Genomic DNA, 19,474 nt, shown 5'->3' with positions numbered 1-19,474 from the left:
CCGGCTTCCGCGGCGCTGCCTCCGGCCGCTCGGTCTCACGCCGGTCATCGGTCCTAGAGGCAAGCGCGGTAGCCTTCCAGTGAGTGGCCGGCGCCCGCTCTTGCAAGAGAGCTGACAGCGAGGTAAAGGCTCTCTCTCCCAAGGAAACATTCGAAATCACTCCTGATGGATAACAATTTTAAAGTCTGACCTTACAAAGAAATTGGCAAAACTATGGAGCAACGGAAGCTCGAAGACTCTACTGGAGCGTAAATTGGTACAGCCATATTTCGAACAGGGATTGGCATTACTCGGCATAGTTGAAAATACACACGCATCATGACCCAGCAGTTTCACGCCGAGGTATGTACCCTAGCCAGAAAGACGTGTAAGAATGTTCATAGAACATTGTTCTTAATGGCCCCAAAGTGGAAATGAGCTAAATGTCCATAAACTGCAGAATGGATAAAGCAACTGAGGGGTGTGTCACAGCAAAAAAATTAACCTACTTCAGCTAGAGCGAAGAAGGCACATCAACGTGGATGAGTCTTCCGACGTTGAGCGAAAGAATACGTACTATATACCTTAGGGGTACACAGTGAGTAGGAAGGGCCTGTGTGGCTGCGGACGGGTAGGGGGTCGTGGTGCCGGCAGTACTGGCTGTCTTCACTTGATTTAATACCGTCTGTTAATCTGTACATGGGTTTATGTACTTCTTTATATGAATATTATATTTTACAATTTAAAAATGTTATGTAAAAAAGCAAGCAAGCAGCTGGCTAATATCGAATGGACTGTCTGATATATACATGCAATTCTGGAAGCAGAAAAGATTTTTGAAAAGTACTTTTTTAATTAAAACTTTCCCCATACTTTACTGTAAACAAAGGATTTTCTTTGATGGTTATGGACAGAGAAGTATTGTACTTATTCAGGTACTGTCCTGGACACAAAAATTCTGTAAAACATTTCCTATCCTTAAGGAGCTCACAACCTCATTGATTATATTAAGTACAAAGGAAGCAAATTAACAAGCATTACAACATGTAATTATGCCTAAATGAGCCATAGGAGAGGTACTCTGGGGTCCAACTACCTATAGTCTCTTTGTGACCAATGTGAAAATACTGCATAAGATGGTAGCAGCAGAATTAAAATATAATCGAATTTGTAAACCAGGTGTTTTTTTGTTTGTTTGTTTATCATTCTACATGTTTGAGAATAGCTGACATGCTTACCATGTGCCAGGCACTGTTCATGCATTTCCTTAATCCATCTCACAATCCGTAGAGGACACGTGCTATTATTACTCCATCCTACAGACGAAGAAACTGAGGCGGAGGGGTCTGGTAACTTGCTAAATGTCACACCGCTAGTGGGTTTAAACAGTCAACATTTAAAAATCAATGTCTTGCCTACTACATCCAGCAACAACCAATCGTAGAATACTCTGGGGCAGGGTGGCCTCGCCCGGAAGGCAGAAGAGCTCCGCCCCGCCCCTTGTTTCCCTTAAGCCGAATACCCAGCAAATCACAGGAAGTGACGCAACGCCCACTCTTCCCATGGCCGGCGCTCCAGGGCGGGTAGCCGGCCGAAGCCGAGGGCGGAACTGGCGGAAGTGACGTTAACAACGCGCGCTAGGAGTTCTGTAGGGTCGGGAAGGGTCGCCGTAGCGGGCGCCTTGGCCGTTAGCGGCTAAACTTCGTGTTCGCCGACCGGTAGTTGTCTCTGCAGTGACTCCAGGTAACAGCCCTTTTAGCTTTTCTCTGAGGTTTCGTGTAGAGGTGACCACTGCAGCGGGGCCCTGGGGTGATGGTGGGAGGAGGCGCGGAATGGATGGGGAGACCGCGCGGGGGCTGTTCCTCCTGCTCGTGCTGCCGCAGCTTCGGCCTGTACCGGCTGCCGACCCCGCCGGGTGCCTTTCTCTGCCGTGGTTCGAAAGCGGCTTCCCATTGTACGAGCGTGGGGTGCAGGGTGCCGGGAGGGGCCTGGGACAGGACAGTCCCGCTCTTCCAAGACGCGGAGTCTTTATGTCCTGCCATCCGTTAATTTTTCTCGATATTGAAAGGCAGATTCACCCTGGCCTGTGCCCACCTGTTTTGCTACCAGCAGTGGTGGTTTTATATAATAAAGTTGCCCTTGAGACTTTTTAACGTTTTGTCAGAGGCCGGAGACTCCAGGCACGCTAGAGCGTAAGATACAAATACACACCACTTTCCTTACAAGGTCTCCCTCTCTAGGCCCTGGACTGTGTGGTTTTCTCGTTTAAAACTCCAGGTAGGCGTCTCCGAAAAGGTTATGCTTGACTGACATATGCAGTCACTAGAAGGCTATGCAGAATTAATTGAGTCTTTTCCCTCATCAGTGATTATCTCCAAAAACTATCGAATTTGACTAAAAAATGAGGAGATTCTGCAAACAACTCTCTTTTGTGAGGATAAAGTAGTGCGGTAGTAATTGTGCGGTTTTAATGACACAGGGGAGGAAAGATGGTCAGTTCCGTCACTGGGAATGAGAGATGAGCTCTGAAGATGGTAACATGAGGCCTCAACCTAGTTCCTCAGATTTCTTCTCTAGACTTAGTTTGTAAAAAGGGGTCTGGAGCCACCAGTTTCTGGATAATCTGTAGTCATATTAATGAGTGGTTTAAATCCTGCCCTCATTAGCTCTTGCCTGAACCACAGCAGTGAGTCTTAAACCGAACTTCCAGCCTCCAGTTTTATCTCTTGGAATTCATCCACACTCTTGCCAGAGTAGATCTACTCATGGTGCACTGCAAAACCTTGTCACTGCTCGTATTGCTTATGTAATAATGACTTAAAATCCTGATAATGTGACCCCACTTATATTTGCTGTCGCATCCCCTGCAGGAACATTCCATGCAGTCATGCTAAATTTGTTGCTTGCATACTGCATGCTCCTTCAGTGTTTGTCTCTTTCTGCTTGATCTTTCTTCTGCCTGAAATGCTGGATGTAAATTCCTTCTCTCCTTGCTAGACCCAAGCCGTATGGTCCCTGCTGTATGAACATACTCTTCAGAACACTCGGCAGTTATATTGTCTTGTGTGGCATGTATGCATTCATTCATGATCACATACTATATGCCAGGCCCTGTACTAAGTACAGAGGTTACAAAGACATATATTGCTGATTTCTTCACTCACGGGGCTTAGCATAGTGCATATCTGCTATTATAGCACTTAAGTTTTGCAGTGATTATTTACAAACCCTTCAAATTGAACTCTTTGATGCCAGGGATCAAATGCCTCTTCATTTTTATATTTGCAGCAGTTCTGTTGTTGTAAGAGGATAACAGTGTCCGAAAGAGCATAATTTTCTTATATGTCTGATGTTTTCTGAAGCAGAGTTTTCTCTTTTTTTTGGTCTGTTTTCCATTGATGAATATGTAGGATATATATAGTCTTTGGAGTCCTTTGTCCTTTCAAAGTCATTATCAGATTCTTTCTGAGTGCCTATTTTGTACCAGTACGTGCTTGAGTTACATGTGTGTCTTTGACGTATAACTTGTAACTTTAAGATCTGTAAGTTCTGTGTGAGAATATCTTATTAGATGGTAATGTTTAAACTGAAATCTAATAACAATAGCTAACATTTATCCTGTGCTTACTGTGTGATAATTAGATGCTGTTCTTGAGGTGTTAATCGGTCCTGTTTGAATCGGTCAGTTCCCACAGCAGCCCCGGGCACGGTAGGAATCCATCTGAACTAAACAATAAGAGGTAGTTCATCAGTCACTCGGTTCTTTTGACTAAAAGAAATTTCAAACGTGTAGCCAGTAAAGAGATGATTTGAGGAAAGCCAGATACAGGCATAGTTTGTATTTATGTGTTCTGAAGAAGTAAAGTTATTACATATATAAAAACATGATGCTTATTTTTATGTCTGTACGGTTTCTATCACTGTGTTTTATTTATAAATTTACTTATTTATTTATTTTTTGCTGTGTTAGGTCTTCGTCTCTGTGCGAGGGCTTTCTCCAGTTGCGGAGAGCGGGGGTCACTCTTCATCGCGGTGCGCGGGCCTCTCACTGTCGCGGCCTCTCCCGTTGCGGAGCACAGGCTCCAGACGCGCAGGCTCAGTGGTTGTGGCTCACGGGCTTAGTTGCTCCGCGGCATGTGGGATCTCCCCAGACCAGGGCTCGAACCCGTGTCCGCTGCATTGGCAGGCAGATTCTTAACCACTGCGCCACCAGGGAAGCCCAACACAGTGTTTTATTTAAAGTAGTTGTTCAATAAATGAGCACACTAAAGTGTATTGGATCCAATTCAAAATTTATTAAACTTAATGCCCAAGACATTGCAGAGGATAGAATGCTGAATGGAATACTTTAAAACTTGAATTTAGCCTAATAGCGCTGTGTATACAGTGCATAATAAATATTTCTACTCAGATATGACAGGTTCCTTAGGAATTTGTCTTCCCTGGGTGTTTTTCCCCAAAAGTTTTTAATGTTGATTATGTACCTTAATTTTTAACATTATAAGACTATATATAAATTAAACACATAAAAAACTAATTTTTTGTCCTGTTGGTAATTTTGCATGCAGTCACAGGAAATGTGGAAGGAATAAGATTTCAGCTTTGTAAGGTAAAAAGAAATATATTCCAAAATAGTTTCGTTGGTTTTTTTCATTCTTTGTTTGTTTGTTTTTTGTTTAACCATGAAACTGGTTTATAAGACTGTATAGCTTACCTGTATTCTTACGTTAAACTTCAAACTTTTTTCAGAGCAGCGTCCCTGTTTCTTGGTGTGCGTGAAGATAACCCAGAGAGTTGCGGAAGTCGCTAAGAGTGTGCTGGGGATGCTCTAGGAGAAGACTGAGTGCCGCGGTGATTCCCAGTCCAAAGACTTCTGATTTGCGAGAAGAAAGTGAACCTCATGGATCAGAACAACAGCCTCCCACCTTATGCCCAGGGCCTGGCCTCCCCTCAGGTAACACAACTGGAGGGAGGGTACACGTAGGACAGAATCTGCATTGTTAGAGACAGTGTAAAAGGGAAGCAAGGGAATTTAACCATCTGTTGTTGAAAATGGATTTATATTTTTTAAGCCTCCTTTATTTCATTGAGAAGTTCTATTAGGCTTTAAATAGGCATGATAGTGTTTGATTTGGGGAGTTTGTTTGGAAGCTAAAATGTGTATTTGTCTATAAAACTTAATCTTTTGATAAACACTTATGAAAGTGGTCCGAGTGATTATAGGGTGTTTGATTTTGGAGATAACTCTAGCCAAATTATTTTCTAGTTTTATCTTTTCATTTTTATGTTTAAGGTTCCAAATAATGTAGCCACTTTTAAATTTTTTAAGTATCTTCTGTTGAAATGTAGTTTACATACTTAAATAAAAACACTCTTTTTTTTTTTTAAGATTTAATTTTGTTTTTGGCTCCGTTGGGTCTTCGTTGCTGCACGCGGGCTTTCTCTAGTTGCGGTGAGCAGGGGCTACTCTTCGTTGCGGTGCACGGGCTTCTTCTTGTGGTGGCTTCTCTTGTTGCAGAGCATGGGCTCTAGGTGTGTGGGCTTCAGTAGTTGTGGCACGTGGGCCCTAGAGCACAGGCTCAGTAGTTGTGGTGCACGGGCTTCACTACTCCGTGGCGTGTAGGATCTTCCCAGACCAGGGATCGAACCTGTTTCCCCTGCATTGGCAGGTGGATTCTTATCCACTGTGCCACCAGGGAAGTCCAAAAACACCCATTTTAAGTATGTGTTTTGATAAGTGTATGCACCTGTGAAAGTTATGGAACATTTCAGTCACCCTAAAAATCCCTTCCTGCCCCTTTGCAGTCACTCCCCTAGCTCCAGGCAACTACTGATCTGCTTTCCAGAGTTAGAGATAGTTTTGCCTACTCTAGAATATCATGCAAATGGCATCATACCAGTATATGCTTTTTTTGTGTCTGTCTTCTCTGTATATCAGCAAGTTCCTTTTTATCACCAAGTAGCACTCTGTTGTATGGGTGTACCACAGTTTGTCCATTTTCCAGTTGCTGACATTAGGGTTGTTTCCAGGTTGGGGCCATTATGAATAAAGGTGCTGTACATTTGTGTACATTCCCCATGTCTGCTATGTTTTTGTTTCTCTTGGGTGAGTACTCAGGAGTGGGATTGCTGGGTCATTGTGTAAGTGCGTGTTTAACTTTATAAGAAAGTGTGTTCTGAAGTTCTGCCAGCGACCTGTGAGAGTTCTAGTTGCTCCACATTCTCACCAGCACTTGGGTTTTTACTTCAGCCATTCTAGAAGTACAAGCATTTTCCTGTTGACTTATGATCTTGAACGTCTTCTCAAGTGCTTATTAGCTATTTACAGATCTTCACGTGTAAAATGTCCTTCACATCTTTTGCCCATTCTTTATTGGTCTATTTTTTCATCTTTTATTGAATTTTGATTGTTTTTTTTGTAGTCTGGATACAAGTTCTGTCTCAGATATATGTATGGTAGATGTTTTCTCGTAGTCTTTGGCTTAATTTTTAATTCTTTTTTTAAAAAATATTTATTTATTTTATTTTTTTGGCTGCGTAGGGTCTTAGTTGTGCCACATGGGATCTTTCGTTGCGGCACGTGGGCTTCTCTCTAGTTGTGGTGCACGGACTTCTCTCTAATTGTGGTGCACAGGATCCAGAGCACATGGGCTCTGTAGTTGCGGCACTCGGGCTCTCTAGTTGTGGCGCATGGGCTTAGTTGCCCCGCAGCCTGTGGGATCTTAGTTCCCTGACCAGGGATCGAACCGGCGTCCCCTGTATTACGAGACAGGTTCTTAACCACCGGACCACCAGGGAAGTCCCAAGTTTTAATTTTCTGAATGGTATCTTTCAAAGAGTAGAAGTTCTCGATTTTTTCTAAGTCTTAGAGCATTGTTATCCTGTAGAGCCTGAAGGGTTAAGGAGCTTCCTTAAATTCTCACGTGTTGTAAGTAGCAGAGTTGGATTTCACACCCAGGTCTACGTCCACATCCTAAGCTCTTAGCTACTGTGTTATGCTGAAGAAGAAAGTGATGTGTGTAAGAATAGCAAGTTCCTCCCCATTACTGCGAAATAACCCCATTTGTACTCGGAAGGGGCCTGTCTTTGCAAATCTCACCTGCTGTTCTACCAGCCAAGTCCTGCAGACACTCACAGCAGCCAGCCTAACCCATTGCTCTCCTAACTTCCCACAGGGTGCCATGACTCCTGGAATCCCTATCTTTAGTCCGATGATGCCGTATGGCACAGGACTGACTCCGCAGCCTATTCAGAGCAGCAACAGTCTGTCTGTGTTGGAAGAGCAGCAAAGGCAGCAGCAGCAGCAGCAGCAGCAGCAGCAGCAACAGCAGCAACAGCAGCAGCAGCAGCAGCAGGCGGCAGTGGCAGCCGTTCAGCAGTCGACGTCCCAGCAGGCAACCCAGGGGGCCTCCGGCCAGACACCACAGCTCTTCCACTCACAGACTCTTACGACCGCGCCCTTGCCGGGCACCACTCCGCTGTATCCCTCCCCCATGACGCCCATGACCCCCATTACCCCCGCCACGCCTGCCTCGGAGAGCTCTGGGATTGTGCCGCAGCTGCAGTGAGTACTTGTTGGACGTCCTTTCCCTGCCCTGGAGGGTCCCCTGGAGCTGTGCTGCTGTTCTTTGTTCTCAGATGGATTGATTGATTTGTGTGGCACTAATGGTGACCATGCATCCAAACGCACTTTATCTCTCACTTGAGAAAGAAAAGGAAAGCTGTCTTAGTGAGTCAGTGCCCCCAGTAAAAGGTTCTCATAACATCTTGAGAAATTTAGTAGCTGTGCTTATATGCTTGGGCCAATGACGTCCAATTTGGATTGCATTATTGTTATTGTAGACATTTTGCTGTAGCTGATTTACCAAATGAAGCTTTATGTAGTCTCCTTCCCTTGTGATATTTTTAATCTTTGGGAAGATTAATAACTTAGTCGCAGAATCATTATAGTTCATAGTGGTCCTTGTTTTCCCTCATTGGTTATTGTAAGGGCTGCATGTAAATTTTTGAAGAACTGTGCCCTTTCCACAAGCTGAGGATGGCTGTTCTTGTCCTAAATGAATTTTTCTATCTAATTGAAATAGGTCCTATATATAACAGAACTGGGGGGTAGGGGACGGGTAGGGAAAATTTCTCCTTCCTGAAAAACAAACAAATATTGTTAAATATCTGTCACTGAGAAGTATATAGCTTTTGCCTTTAGGAAGTTTATGGCCACATCAGGGGTTATTTGTAACAACTGTGTTACCCAGTTTTCTTGTAAGTCATTCCTGATCATTTTTAGAACTAAGTAGTGTTTAGCCATGGATCCTGACTGTTATCCAGTGACCTAAATCTTGCCTTGGGTGTTTGTTTGATCTGAAACAATTTAAAAAACAAAATAGTTTTAATCTTAATGATTTTAGAAAGATAAGCACTTGTTAGCTCACCTCTATAAACACCATACCCTATTGTCCTGCACACTTACCTGGCTCCTGTGTGCATTTAATTTGCACCTTTGGTTTAAATCGTAAATTCTACCCAGTTCAGATGGGGTGTTTGTTTCTTGCCAACACCGTAATATTTCTGGTATTCCACAAAGCGTCCCAGAAAATTCACAAGATTGTAGAAATTAAATAACATACTTTTATTTTTTTAATTTATTTTTGTTATAAACTTACTTATTTATTTATTTTTATTTTTGGCTGCGTTGGGTTTTCGTTGCTGCGCGCGCGCGCGCTTTCTCTAGTTGCGGCGGGCAGGGGCTACTCTTCATTGCGGTGCGTGGGCTCAGTAGTTGTGGCTCGTGGGCTCTAGAGCGCAGGCTCAGTAGTTGTGGTGCATGGGCTTAGTTGCTCCGCGGCATGTGGGATCTTCCCGGACGAGGGCTCAAACCCGTGTCCCCTGCATCGGCAGGTGGATTCTTAACCACTGCGCCACCAGGGAAGTCCAAATAACACACTTTTAAACAGCCAATGGATTGAAGATCACAGGGGCAGTTAGAAAATACTTATAGACAAATGAAAACAAAAATGCAACATACTAAAACATACGGGATGCAGCAAATGTGGTGCTATGGGTGAAATTTATACCTATAAATGATCACATTAAAAAACAAGAAATATTTCAAATCAATAACTTAACATTACAACTAAAAAAGAACAAACTAACCCCAAAGCTAGCAGAAGGAAGGAAATAGTAAAGATTAGGGCAGAGAGAAATGAAATAGAGAAAAGAAAAACAATAGAGAAAATCAGTGAAACAAAAGGTTGGTTCTTTGAAAAAAATCAACAAACATTTAGTTAGACTAACAAAAAAAGGGAAGACTCAAATTACTAAAATCAGAAAAGGAAGTAGGGATGTTACTACCAATTCTACAGAAATAACATAGATTATAAGAAAGTTCTGTGAACTTGTGTATGTAAAATTGATTGGAAGGAAATAGGTGATGTAGAAATGAGAACACTGAGTTGATCATCCTAACTGGCATTACAGTTGTGTATTAAAGAAGACTACCTAACGTCTTTTCAACCTAATTATGAGCCATCAAGTTTTCAAAGGTATTGCATTTTGACAGTGCAAAAAAAAGACCCAGAAGCAGCCATGAGCTGGAACAGTTGGAGATGTATTTGCAATCTGGGATCAGTATTCACAAGAGAGTGATGTTACAACTAATTTATAAGTTATTTATAAAATTATATAAGAATATTAAAAAATGAAAAGTGTTCATTGGACCCAGATAATAAATGGTCATGTTTGTTTTTCATGACTTACTGAGGGTTAATCAGAGGAAAACACTGGTTTTCTTCCTTTGTCAAAGATAATTGAACTTTTGTTCTTCCAAAAGATACTTATTTTGAGAGAAGTGAGAAAGTCATACCTCACTTAGGAGCCATGTGTATACAGAGCAAGTTACCCCCATTTGAGCCTCAGCTTCTTCATCTGAAAATGGCAGTATTAATAGTTATTACTTCATAGTGCATTGTAAGTATTAAGTGAGATTATCTTTGTAAAATGTTGGCATGGTGTTTGGTACTTGTTTAAACACTTAATAAATGTCAGCAATTTTTTAAAATTTTAATTTAAAACATTAAGATAGTTTAAATTAAACTAATTTAATCTCATTAAATTTCATTAAATTAGTTCTAATGAAAGAGTACGATTTCTAGGTAATCATCTAACACTGACAGTAAATAATCATGTTTTCTTTTCTAATTTCTTACAGAAATATTGTATCCACAGTGAATCTTGGTTGTAAACTTGACCTAAAGACTATTGCACTTCGTGCCCGGAATGCTGAATATAATCCCAAGGTCAGAACAATTTTAATGTATTTCAGACTATAATAATACAGAATTTTCTTCCAAAGGTCTCTAGATCAAAAAGAATATGTTGTGTTTAAGTTTGTTGACACCAGCAAAACAAGGATTTAAAGCAAAATATGCAGCATTTTTATTGAATAGCTGCCAAGTAAGAGACTCTAGGAATAAAGCAGTCCACAAGATAAAGTTTGACATATCCATTGTGAGGGGATCATGTGAAGTTACAGAACAAAATATATAGTATGATCCCATTTATGTTTTGAAAACTATATAGAATAGAATGCCATGCTACCTGGAATTTACTTCAGAATAATCCAGTTGGAGAATTGGGAAAGGGGCATGGATGAAACAAGATTAGCCAAAAGTTAATAATTGTTAAAGTTGGATAATAAGTACAAGAAGTTTATTATATTTTCTACCTTTGTATAACTGCCGATTTTGTTATAATAAAAAGATTAAGGGAAAAATACCTACAAGTTTTCTGATTTTAAGATAATAGCCTAGGGCTTCCCTGGTGGCGCAGTGGTTAAGAATCCCCCTGCCAGTACAGGGGACATGGGTTCGATCCCTGCTCTGGGAAGATCCCATATGCCGCGGAGCACCTAAGCCCGTGCACCACAGCTACTGAGCCTGCGCTCTAGAGCCCGTGAGCCACAACTACTGAGGCCCGCACGCCTAGAGCCCGTGCTCTGCAACATGAGAAGCCACCGCAATGAGAAGCCCGCGCACTGCAAGGAAGAGTAGCCCCCGCTTGCCACAACTAGAGAAAGCCCGTGCACAGCAATGAAGACCCAACGCAGCCAAAAATAAATAAATAAAATAAATAAATTTATTAAACAAAAAAAAATAACAGCCTAACGCATATGGCAAATCCATATGAGTTGTAGCATTATAAGAATCTTTTGTCAGAATTTTATTAAGTTGAATACATGATTTTACATAATTTTTTCTAATGAAATGATATTAGTTATCCAAGCAGTAAAACCAGTAGAGGGAATTTAGGAAATGCAAAATAATTAGGCATTTCCTGGGACTTGTATAAACTAGAATATAATGCTAACATTTTTACATGGTGGTAAAATCAGAAGACATAGAGTAGTTTTTAAGCTAAAATTGTGAAAGCAATCTAATTTGTCAAAGAGTGATCTTGATTAGAAATAATATGAATTTTTTCATGTGTAATTGGATAGCAGATATTAAAATTTCAGTTATTTTGAAACTAATTTTCTGCTTTATATCATGTAACCTAATCACTGAGGCCATTGCATTTATATAAATGCCAATCCACCAATTCAGTTTCTAAAAGTATTGGAAACAGGAGGTAACGTCACTATGCGTTGATATGCTTGTAATCTGATTTATTAATTCCTTCTGGAGGTGGAAAAGGTTTATCAGTAGATTTGCCTAAAAAAAATTAATAACACAAAATGTATAGTTAAAGCAAAATATTTTGCAGATATTCCTTGTCTTCAGTTGTTGGGATGTGTATGACAGAACACAGAGATCTCGGTCCAGCCGCCTTAGCAGTCACAGCTTATGTGTTTGCTCCGTATGCAAAAGATGTGTGGCACATGGTGATGTGAGGGAGTCCTGTATGGAAACACATGACAGATATCTTGATAACTGTCTAAGTACCAGGTCCTTGTTCCTATTTGGGGTGTTCTTTCTCATTGTCTAGTTCTCCTGACAGAAGTCAGCAGTCTGGCATGACATCATTAACTCTTGTCTCTGGCTGTTTTAGCGGTTTGCTGCTGTAATCATGAGAATAAGAGAGCCCCGGACCACCGCACTGATATTCAGTTCTGGGAAGATGGTGTGCACAGGAGCCAAGAGGTGGGTTTAAAGGAGTTCATCGTCCTGGTCTGTATGTTACGAAAGAAATGGCTGTGTCATGGTTTCTAGGTGTTAGGCTAATACTTTAATAAAATGTTACTGTTGCTTTCTTATTAAAATAGTTGATTCTCATCACTTTTAGACAGCAGTAACTTCATTTTCTTAAAATCAGGCATTAGTTTAGGGTGTATGCTATCACCTTATTTCCATACAATTCAGCATGTATGCATGCCTCATTTTTGTCATGCATGACCCTGCACTTGAGGGCCTTTTGTCGACGATGATACTGCTTTCATTCTGCTTTTGTTACATGAGCCTGCCCTGCTAAGTCATAGTTTTGTCCAAGAGATGACTTCTAGGAATGGATAAAGAAAGACTTGACATAAAAGAGGAATTAGTGTATGCATTCTTTGAGTATAAGTCTCATCATTATTTTCCTGTCCAAATGAAGCTTGCTAGTTTTCATCTCAGTAGAAACCTGTGAGCTAAAATACAATAACATTAATGATAATGGTGATGATGATATTATGTTTCACATGTTTAAAATCTAGGGCTGTCGGGACTTCTCTGGTAGTCCAGTGGCTTAAGACTCTGTGCTCCCAATGCAGGCGGCCCGGGTTCGATCCCTGGTCAGGGAATTAAATCCCACACGCGGCAACTAAGAGTTTGCATGCCACAACTAAAGATTCCACATGCCGCAACTAACGATCCCGCGTGCCGCAATGAAGGTCCCGTGTGCTGCAACTAAGACCCGGCACAGCCAAATAAATAAATAAATATTTTTTTTAAAAAATCTAGGACTATCAGTAATTTGGTGAATTGAAAGTATTCATTTTGGTAGGCCTAAGTTTTCTGTCAAGGACATGGGAATACTTTGTACCTAAAACTGTTAATGTCTGTTGAGCTTTTCTTTATTGGAAGGGGTGACCAGTTTACACTTTATAAAATATCTTTCCTAATTTGGGCTTTTTATAAGTTTTTCATCTAAATAACTATTTTAGCTGTCTTTGAGTATGAATATTTCACTTTTTCTTTCCCTAGTGAAGAACAGTCCAGACTAGCAGCAAGAAAATATGCCAGGGTTGTACAGAAGTTGGGTTTCCCAGCTAAGTTCTTGGACTTCAAGATTCAGAACATGGTGGGGAGCTGCGACGTGAAGTTCCCTATAAGGTTAGAAGGCCTTGTGCTAACCCACCAACAGTTCAGTAGGTGAGTCTGAAATGGATTGTGATTGCTTTTGGCAACAATTAATTTGTAATTTATTGAAACACTGTTCGTGAGAAAACATATGCAAACTAATTAATATGTAAGAACAAATGATATACTTATAGGTATATTTACTGTTGAAGTTTCTTCCTGATGTCTTTGGTAACACCTGTTATTCTCACCAGCCTCCTACTTCCCTGTCATTTCACTTAACGACACCCAAAACTCCCCTTTACTGGGATGAAATTGATTCCCCTTCTGTATGTTTTATCATTTTATTGCTCACTAAATACATTTTAAATGCATGAACAAAGTCCACAACCTCTTGTATCAGTTTTTTCCCCAGTTGTTTGAATCTTTTGTGCTAGGCAACATTTATTTTCCCTGCTACTTCCTGACGAAGACTTGCAAGGCAGGTAGTCCCTGCCCACCTCTCCAGCCTCTCTGCTCGTAGCACCCCCAAGGCTTATCATGCCCTTATTGCACCAGGGCCCTTGCACATCCCACTTTTATACCTGGCACACTCTTGTTTCACTTTTCACCTAGGAAAGTCCCACTGGCATTTCACATATCCACCCCAGCATCTCTTCCTCAGAGAAGCCTATCTTGAATTTTCCACTAGGTTAAACACAGTCACATATCCTAACTGTTTTCAATCTCTCTACCTAAGAAAATGAGATTACTAGGATTAGAATAAAACATACCAATAGTGCATTTAGTCAGACAGCATAGTCAGGGAAAGATTCAGTCTCCTACTAGTATCTTTTCTATCGCTTTGGTTAAATTGCCTGAACAAAGTTAACAGCTAGAGATATTTCAGTTTAAGGAGATGAGATGTGAATGATTAGAAGGTAAAATGTGTGACTGTCAGATCTTATAAATAAATGATTATTGGGCTCTTGTAAGTCGGTGTAAACTTGTCCAGAATGAAACTTGATAAAGGTCGGAGACTATAGAACATACTTAATAAAGCTCTTGTTCTTATGTCCGGAAATCCAGATTCATTAGAAATAGAGTTAGTTGGTCTTCAAGTGCCAGTTACAAGTTGGCCTCCCTGGCCTTGAGTACTCTCTCCTGTGATGCTACTTAAGAATTGGGCTTCACCTCCTCATTAGTGTGCTGCTTACCCAGTACTTTGCCTTGTTCAGGTCCCCATTTTTCCTAAAGGCATGAGCAGCTGTAAATTTCTAAACTGTTTCTGCCATTTTCCTTCTAGTTATGAGCCAGAGTTATTTCCTGGTTTAATCTACAGAATGATCAAACCGAGAATTGTTCTCCTTATTTTTGTTTCTGGAAAAGTTGTATTAACAGGTAAGTTGCAACAGGAAGTAGTGTTCGAAGTTTTGGAAGTGTGAAGATTGGCATTTTCTCAGTGCTAAGAAGTAATATCACATTGTCGGGACAGTTGACTAGTGACTTGTAAAGAAGCTTTGCCCCTTTTTCCTCTTCCCCTGACCCTGACACTCTGACGGGAAACGTACCCAGCAGAGGGAGTGAGCCGAGGGCAGTCAGAGCACAGCCCTGCTGGTGCTTCAGCTGAAGCCTGACCTTGGGGGGGGGAAGGGGGAGGTGGGCATTACATTGCATAACAGATGGCGTTTTAAGTTGGGTACCATCGTCTAAAACTTTGGGGTTCATCACCATTATCATGTTGCGACAACAAAGGAAGATTCAAAAGAGCTTGTTTGAAGGCAGCGATTGGGAGAATAAGATTCAGCCACTCTCCCTGCTGCCCTGCTGGGTTCTGACACAGTCCAGAAACCAACACCGGTCACATGGGCAGACTGTGGGGAAGGAAGCTGGAGTCACCTGGGGCGCTGCTTTTGTAATTTTTTTAAAAAGCCAACTTAAAAAAATAACACCTTAAAAACAAAAATAGGATTATGACAAGGGTCCATCGTTGATGTTTTAATGCATCTGTCTTACTGGGTGTGGAGAGAATTGTGCTTGTGGTTTTATGTTAACAAATGCCGTTTCAGACTCTTCTCTACTCCAACTTGTCTTCATAGGTGCTAAAGTCAGAGCAGAAATTTATGAAGCCTTTGAGAACATCTACCCTATTCTAAAGGGTTTCAGGAAGACAACGTAATGGCTGTCATGTACTCCTGCCTCCCCCACCCACTTGTTTTTTTAAAACAAATCAGTTCTGGTACATTTAGTGGTGTTGTGGACGGCCCCATGTGATGAGAGGATGGATGTCCGGTTGTAGGTTGCAGCACGAGGTGAAGCTCTCCTGCATGTGTACCCCATAGGGATGCCAGGAAGGGGGTATTATTTCTACACAGAGAACACCGAAGTGTTACTGTAAGTTGCTCGAACTGTGCTGCTATTTGGGCAGCGCTGCCCGTTTATTTATATTTAGATTTTAAACACTTACTGCTGTTGACAAGTTGGTTTAAGGGACAAAACTTTAAGTGTTAAAGCCACCTCAACAATCGATTGGACTTTATTTTGTTTAATTTCTTCCCCATAAACCACAGGTTTTATATTTCTACCAGAAAAGTAAAAATCTTTTTTAAAAGTGTTGTTTTCTAATTTGTAACTCCTATGGGTTATTTTTGTGCCACATTCCGCCTTTTCAGTATTGCAGGACAGAATAGAAATGTATTAATGAAAACAAATGGCTGTACATATTTTTCTTCCTTCAGAGTACTCTGTACAATAAATGCTGTTTATAAAAGTGTTAAGATTGATGCTATAAATGAAACTTTGTAAGATTCATGTGCTCATACTGTTTAAAAAGTCGTATTTTAGATATAATGCCTGAAACCATTTCAGTGTGTTTGCTTGCTTGCTTGCTTGTTGTTTGTTTCAATCAACATTTCATTGTATGTTGCAGTGAAAATGGAAGAATTGTCTGAAAATTTTAAGTTGCTCACAAAACGTGTTTATTACGTCCCATACATTGAGCACCTCCCGTTTCCCAGATACGTTGCCTTCTCACAAAAGCTGCAGTTAGGTTTTGTTCCTCTTTCACAAGTAGGGCAAGGTAGGCCCCAGCTGAGGGTCTGCCCAAGGTTACAGAGCCCGTAAGTGGCAAACACGGGCTCTAAGCCAAAGGCCTTCAGTGTTAGAGCTGGGGTCATCCACTGACTGCTGAGGTGTGTATCTGTTTTTCTCACGAATATCAGGTGAGCGTGTGTAAGTTCTTGGGGTTCATTGTTCGGGTGCGTGTTTTTCTTTTTAATTGTAAAAATATTTTTTCAGACGGCTCAGCGGTATACAACCAGGAAGTTTCTTCCTTCCTCTCCCTTCTGTCTGTTTCCCCAGGTTAACTACCGGATTGGTGGGTGCCTCCCCAGCCCTCTTCTGTTCAGATTTTTTCCTTTGGGGGTGCTTTTGTTATCATATTGAAAAAATAGTAAAGCATATGTTTGATTTTATAGCTTCCTTTTTTTAGTCACTGTATCATACACATTTTTCCATGACAAACATACTGCCATGAAATGGAATCTGATGGTGCCACATGATATAATCTGATGGTGTAATCTGATGGTTACACAAGTTTATGTATTTAACCATTTCCGTAATTATGGTCATTTATGTTATCTGTAGTGTTTCACTATTATAAACAGGTGCTGCAGGGAACATCCTTTTATGTGTATTTGTGGATAAGTACAGGTATTTCTGTAGTAACATGCCTAGAAGAGGAGTCACTGCATTAAGAGCATCTATACATCCTAGGTTTTGATAGATCCATACCAGATTATACTCCAGAGAGAACATGGTGTATGAAGGGCCCTTTTCTTGCATTTTCCAATCACTAGTGATGTCAGTAATGTATGGATGAATTGGAAAGACATCAGTCCAATATGATCTCCTTCTATTCAAGAAAGAATTGTTTCCCCACGTGTGAGTCTTCTCTTAGGTTCTTCAGTAAAGTTTCGTAATTTTTTTTGTATAGGGCTTTACATTACATAAAAGTTAATTCCTAAGTATTTTAGTTTGTTATTAATGGCATTTTTCATAAGACTTTAAAATTATTGGTGACAGATTTATTTCCAGTCACTTTACTGAATTCTTGTTACTCTGTATGCTCCAGTCCAGCCACACCACCCACCCAAATAGCCATTATCCTTTTACAGTGATTACCTAAACACCAATGTAGGTCACTCTTCCATTTTAATAAATTGATTTTTTTATGTCTGTTTTATTAAGCTCCCCTGCCATCTCATTTAAGGAAATTTATAGGCTGTTTGGCTAGTAGTTTCTTAGTCTGTCTTGCTATTTGCAAACTCAGGAAGGTGCAGCCAGCGTATTCCTCTGTTCTCTGCATTTCGTGCCGGTGGCTGACTGCATCTAAAGGCTTGATCCCTTTGTAAAGACTGTAAGTAGTGTTTGTTAGGAATCTAACGTCTGATTGATTGTCATCTTCTGATTGATCCACTAATTCATTAGTGGGTTGCAAAAGATAAAATTCTAATTATTTTTTTCATGATTTGTTAGAACACTTTTTTATATAGTGATATACTTCTTTCACATAGCAGGATAAGTGCTTGCTTGCTTCCTTCCCTTTAAAAGTTTTCAAGATAAAATACCTCGTGAGTTCATACTAATATATCCAATCCAGATTCAGACTACAGGGCTTTTATTTGGTCAGTTCTATATTAAGTATTTTACGCTGAGAACCCTTAATTTTTAAAGGCACGTGGGACGATGAGTTAGTTAGAATAACAGAACACTACCACTAATATGAATATCAAAAGCACTGAAACATTTTTTCTTTGCTATGATTTCTGAATTGTCAAAGGATGAGACCAGCATTCAATAATATATCAAATAAAAAAGGACAGGTGAATGCACTGCTCTCTACAGTAGGGCGAGCTGCCTGGTCAGGCAGTATCTGGGCCAAGCAGAGGTTTGGGGGGCAGCAATGCATGGGTCGGCAGTAGTGATTGATGTCCTCCGCAGGAGCAGTTGCTGGGCGAGATGTGTCCATCATTTCATGGTTGGCATGAAGGTTTTTAAATGTCTTGACGTATCTAGAGGCAACTGAGTTGTTTTTTTATTTATCTAAATTTTCTTTCTTATTTTTGTTTTAGTCTCAACTAGTTGCTTTTTTTGGACATGGTTGCCAAGTCAGTGCTGGAAGTCCGTCTCCAAGTGGAAATGCCCTGTGAACTTGCTGTCATCTCCAGACCTTGGCAGGGATACACACCTAAAGGATAGCTTGGCGGGTTCCCAACATGCCTGCAAGAATGTCTACATAATCTGGGGATCTCTCCAAATAGACCCTAATCAATTTGCTTAAAAAGTCCTTAGCAGTCAGGATGCTGTCCTACTTGGGCAAACTTCTGAATTATTTATAGTTTGGGCTATGAAGGCCCCACTAGTCCAGTATCTTATGTATCTTTATATAAATTACATACATATTCACACACACGGGATATGGACTAAAACGCCAGGATTTCCTGATATAAAACTATAGTGAAATAGCCAAGTCAGTGATGTTACCAAGTGACATTACCTCCAAAAAGATGTTTATGGTGGCAGTGCATTTCAGGGTTAGCAGGGATGTTACGAGAACTAGTTGCTGGTCTTCAAGCAGTGATCAACAGCAATGTTTCTTTAGGTTTGCCTTCGCAGCAGTGAAGCCTGCCCAGCACTAAGAGAATTGGGAATTATCACAAGGTAAGTATAAATCACTTGGGGCTGGAAGGAGCCTTAGCATGGTTGATGGCATTGATTTAGGAACCGCTTGTGTAAACAGAGGCATCGGAAACAATATCCCTCACTTGAAAGCTACCTCAGGGCCTTCCCTCAGGCTGACCCAGGGAAAAATTCCAGTGGCTGATTCCCTGTCCTTATTTGGGTTTACTTGCCATGTGGACAGTACTATGAGATGGGGAGATGGAGAAAGAAGACCTTTCAGTCTCTGGTCTATAAGCAGTGCCACTGGCTGACCAAGGTGAGTTTTGAAGTATAGCTTCTCTTTGAACTTAGGAAGTCTCGGGGTTTTACCCAAATATTTTTCTCCTTGTTTTAACTTTGCAAATTTTAGGGGCGAAATGCTCTGAGTGATGGTTGTTTTTTTTTTTTTTTGGCTACTTTGGTTCTTTGTTGCTGTACACGGCTTTCTCTCGTTGCGGAGAGCGGGGGCTACTCTTTGTTGCGGTATGTGGGCTTCTCATTGCGGTGGCTTCTCTTGTTGTGGA

At 40.9% G+C, this 19,474-nt stretch overlaps 1 protein-coding gene across 8 annotated transcripts; it reads left to right on the top strand.

Moving 5' to 3' along the window:
* The first annotated feature begins 66 nt into the window (after window positions 1-66).
* On the top strand, window positions 67-16,700 carry TBP (TATA-box binding protein). 8 transcript variants are annotated; one of them, XM_068551005.1, is made up of 11 exons: window positions 1,595-1,722; window positions 3,622-3,688; window positions 3,950-4,011; window positions 4,548-4,588; window positions 4,729-4,933; window positions 7,155-7,543; window positions 10,184-10,271; window positions 12,022-12,113; window positions 13,155-13,322; window positions 14,536-14,630; window positions 15,329-16,700. In XM_068551005.1, exons 5-11 carry the CDS (start codon window positions 4,880-4,882, stop codon window positions 15,406-15,408), a joined length of 966 nt encoding a protein of 321 aa, XP_068407106.1. In that variant the 5' UTR covers window positions 1,595-1,722; window positions 3,622-3,688; window positions 3,950-4,011; window positions 4,548-4,588; window positions 4,729-4,879; the 3' UTR covers window positions 15,409-16,700. The 8 variants fall into 8 exon arrangements, with proteins under 8 accessions (XP_068407112.1, XP_068407106.1, XP_068407105.1 ...); XM_068551004.1 differs by lacking the exon at window positions 3,950-4,011; XM_068551003.1 differs by lacking the exon at window positions 3,950-4,011 and having other exon boundaries at window positions 3,622-3,719.
* The last annotated feature ends 2,774 nt before the right edge of the window (window positions 16,701-19,474 follow it).

This window comes from Eschrichtius robustus, chromosome 9, assembly GCF_028021215.1.
Source record: "Eschrichtius robustus isolate mEscRob2 chromosome 9, mEscRob2.pri, whole genome shotgun sequence".
In the NCBI taxonomy this organism is placed as follows: Eukaryota; Metazoa; Chordata; class Mammalia; order Artiodactyla; family Eschrichtiidae; genus Eschrichtius; species Eschrichtius robustus.
Note: the sequence above shows the minus strand (reverse complement) of the source record. Positions and strands in the feature narration are given on the sequence as shown.

Bases quoted from the DNA above. Each gene is read 5' to 3' on its own strand.
- TBP (XM_068551011.1), top strand. From the start codon at position 4,880: ATGGATCAGAACAACAGCCTCCCACCTTATGCCCAGGGCCTGGCCTCC. The intron at 10,272-12,021 runs GTCAGAACAATT...TGGCTGTTTTAG, and splicing joins ATGCTGAATATAATCCCAAG to CGGTTTGCTGCTGTAATCAT. The intron at 14,631-15,328 runs GTAAGTTGCAAC...TTGTCTTCATAG, and splicing joins TGGAAAAGTTGTATTAACAG to GTGCTAAAGTCAGAGCAGAA.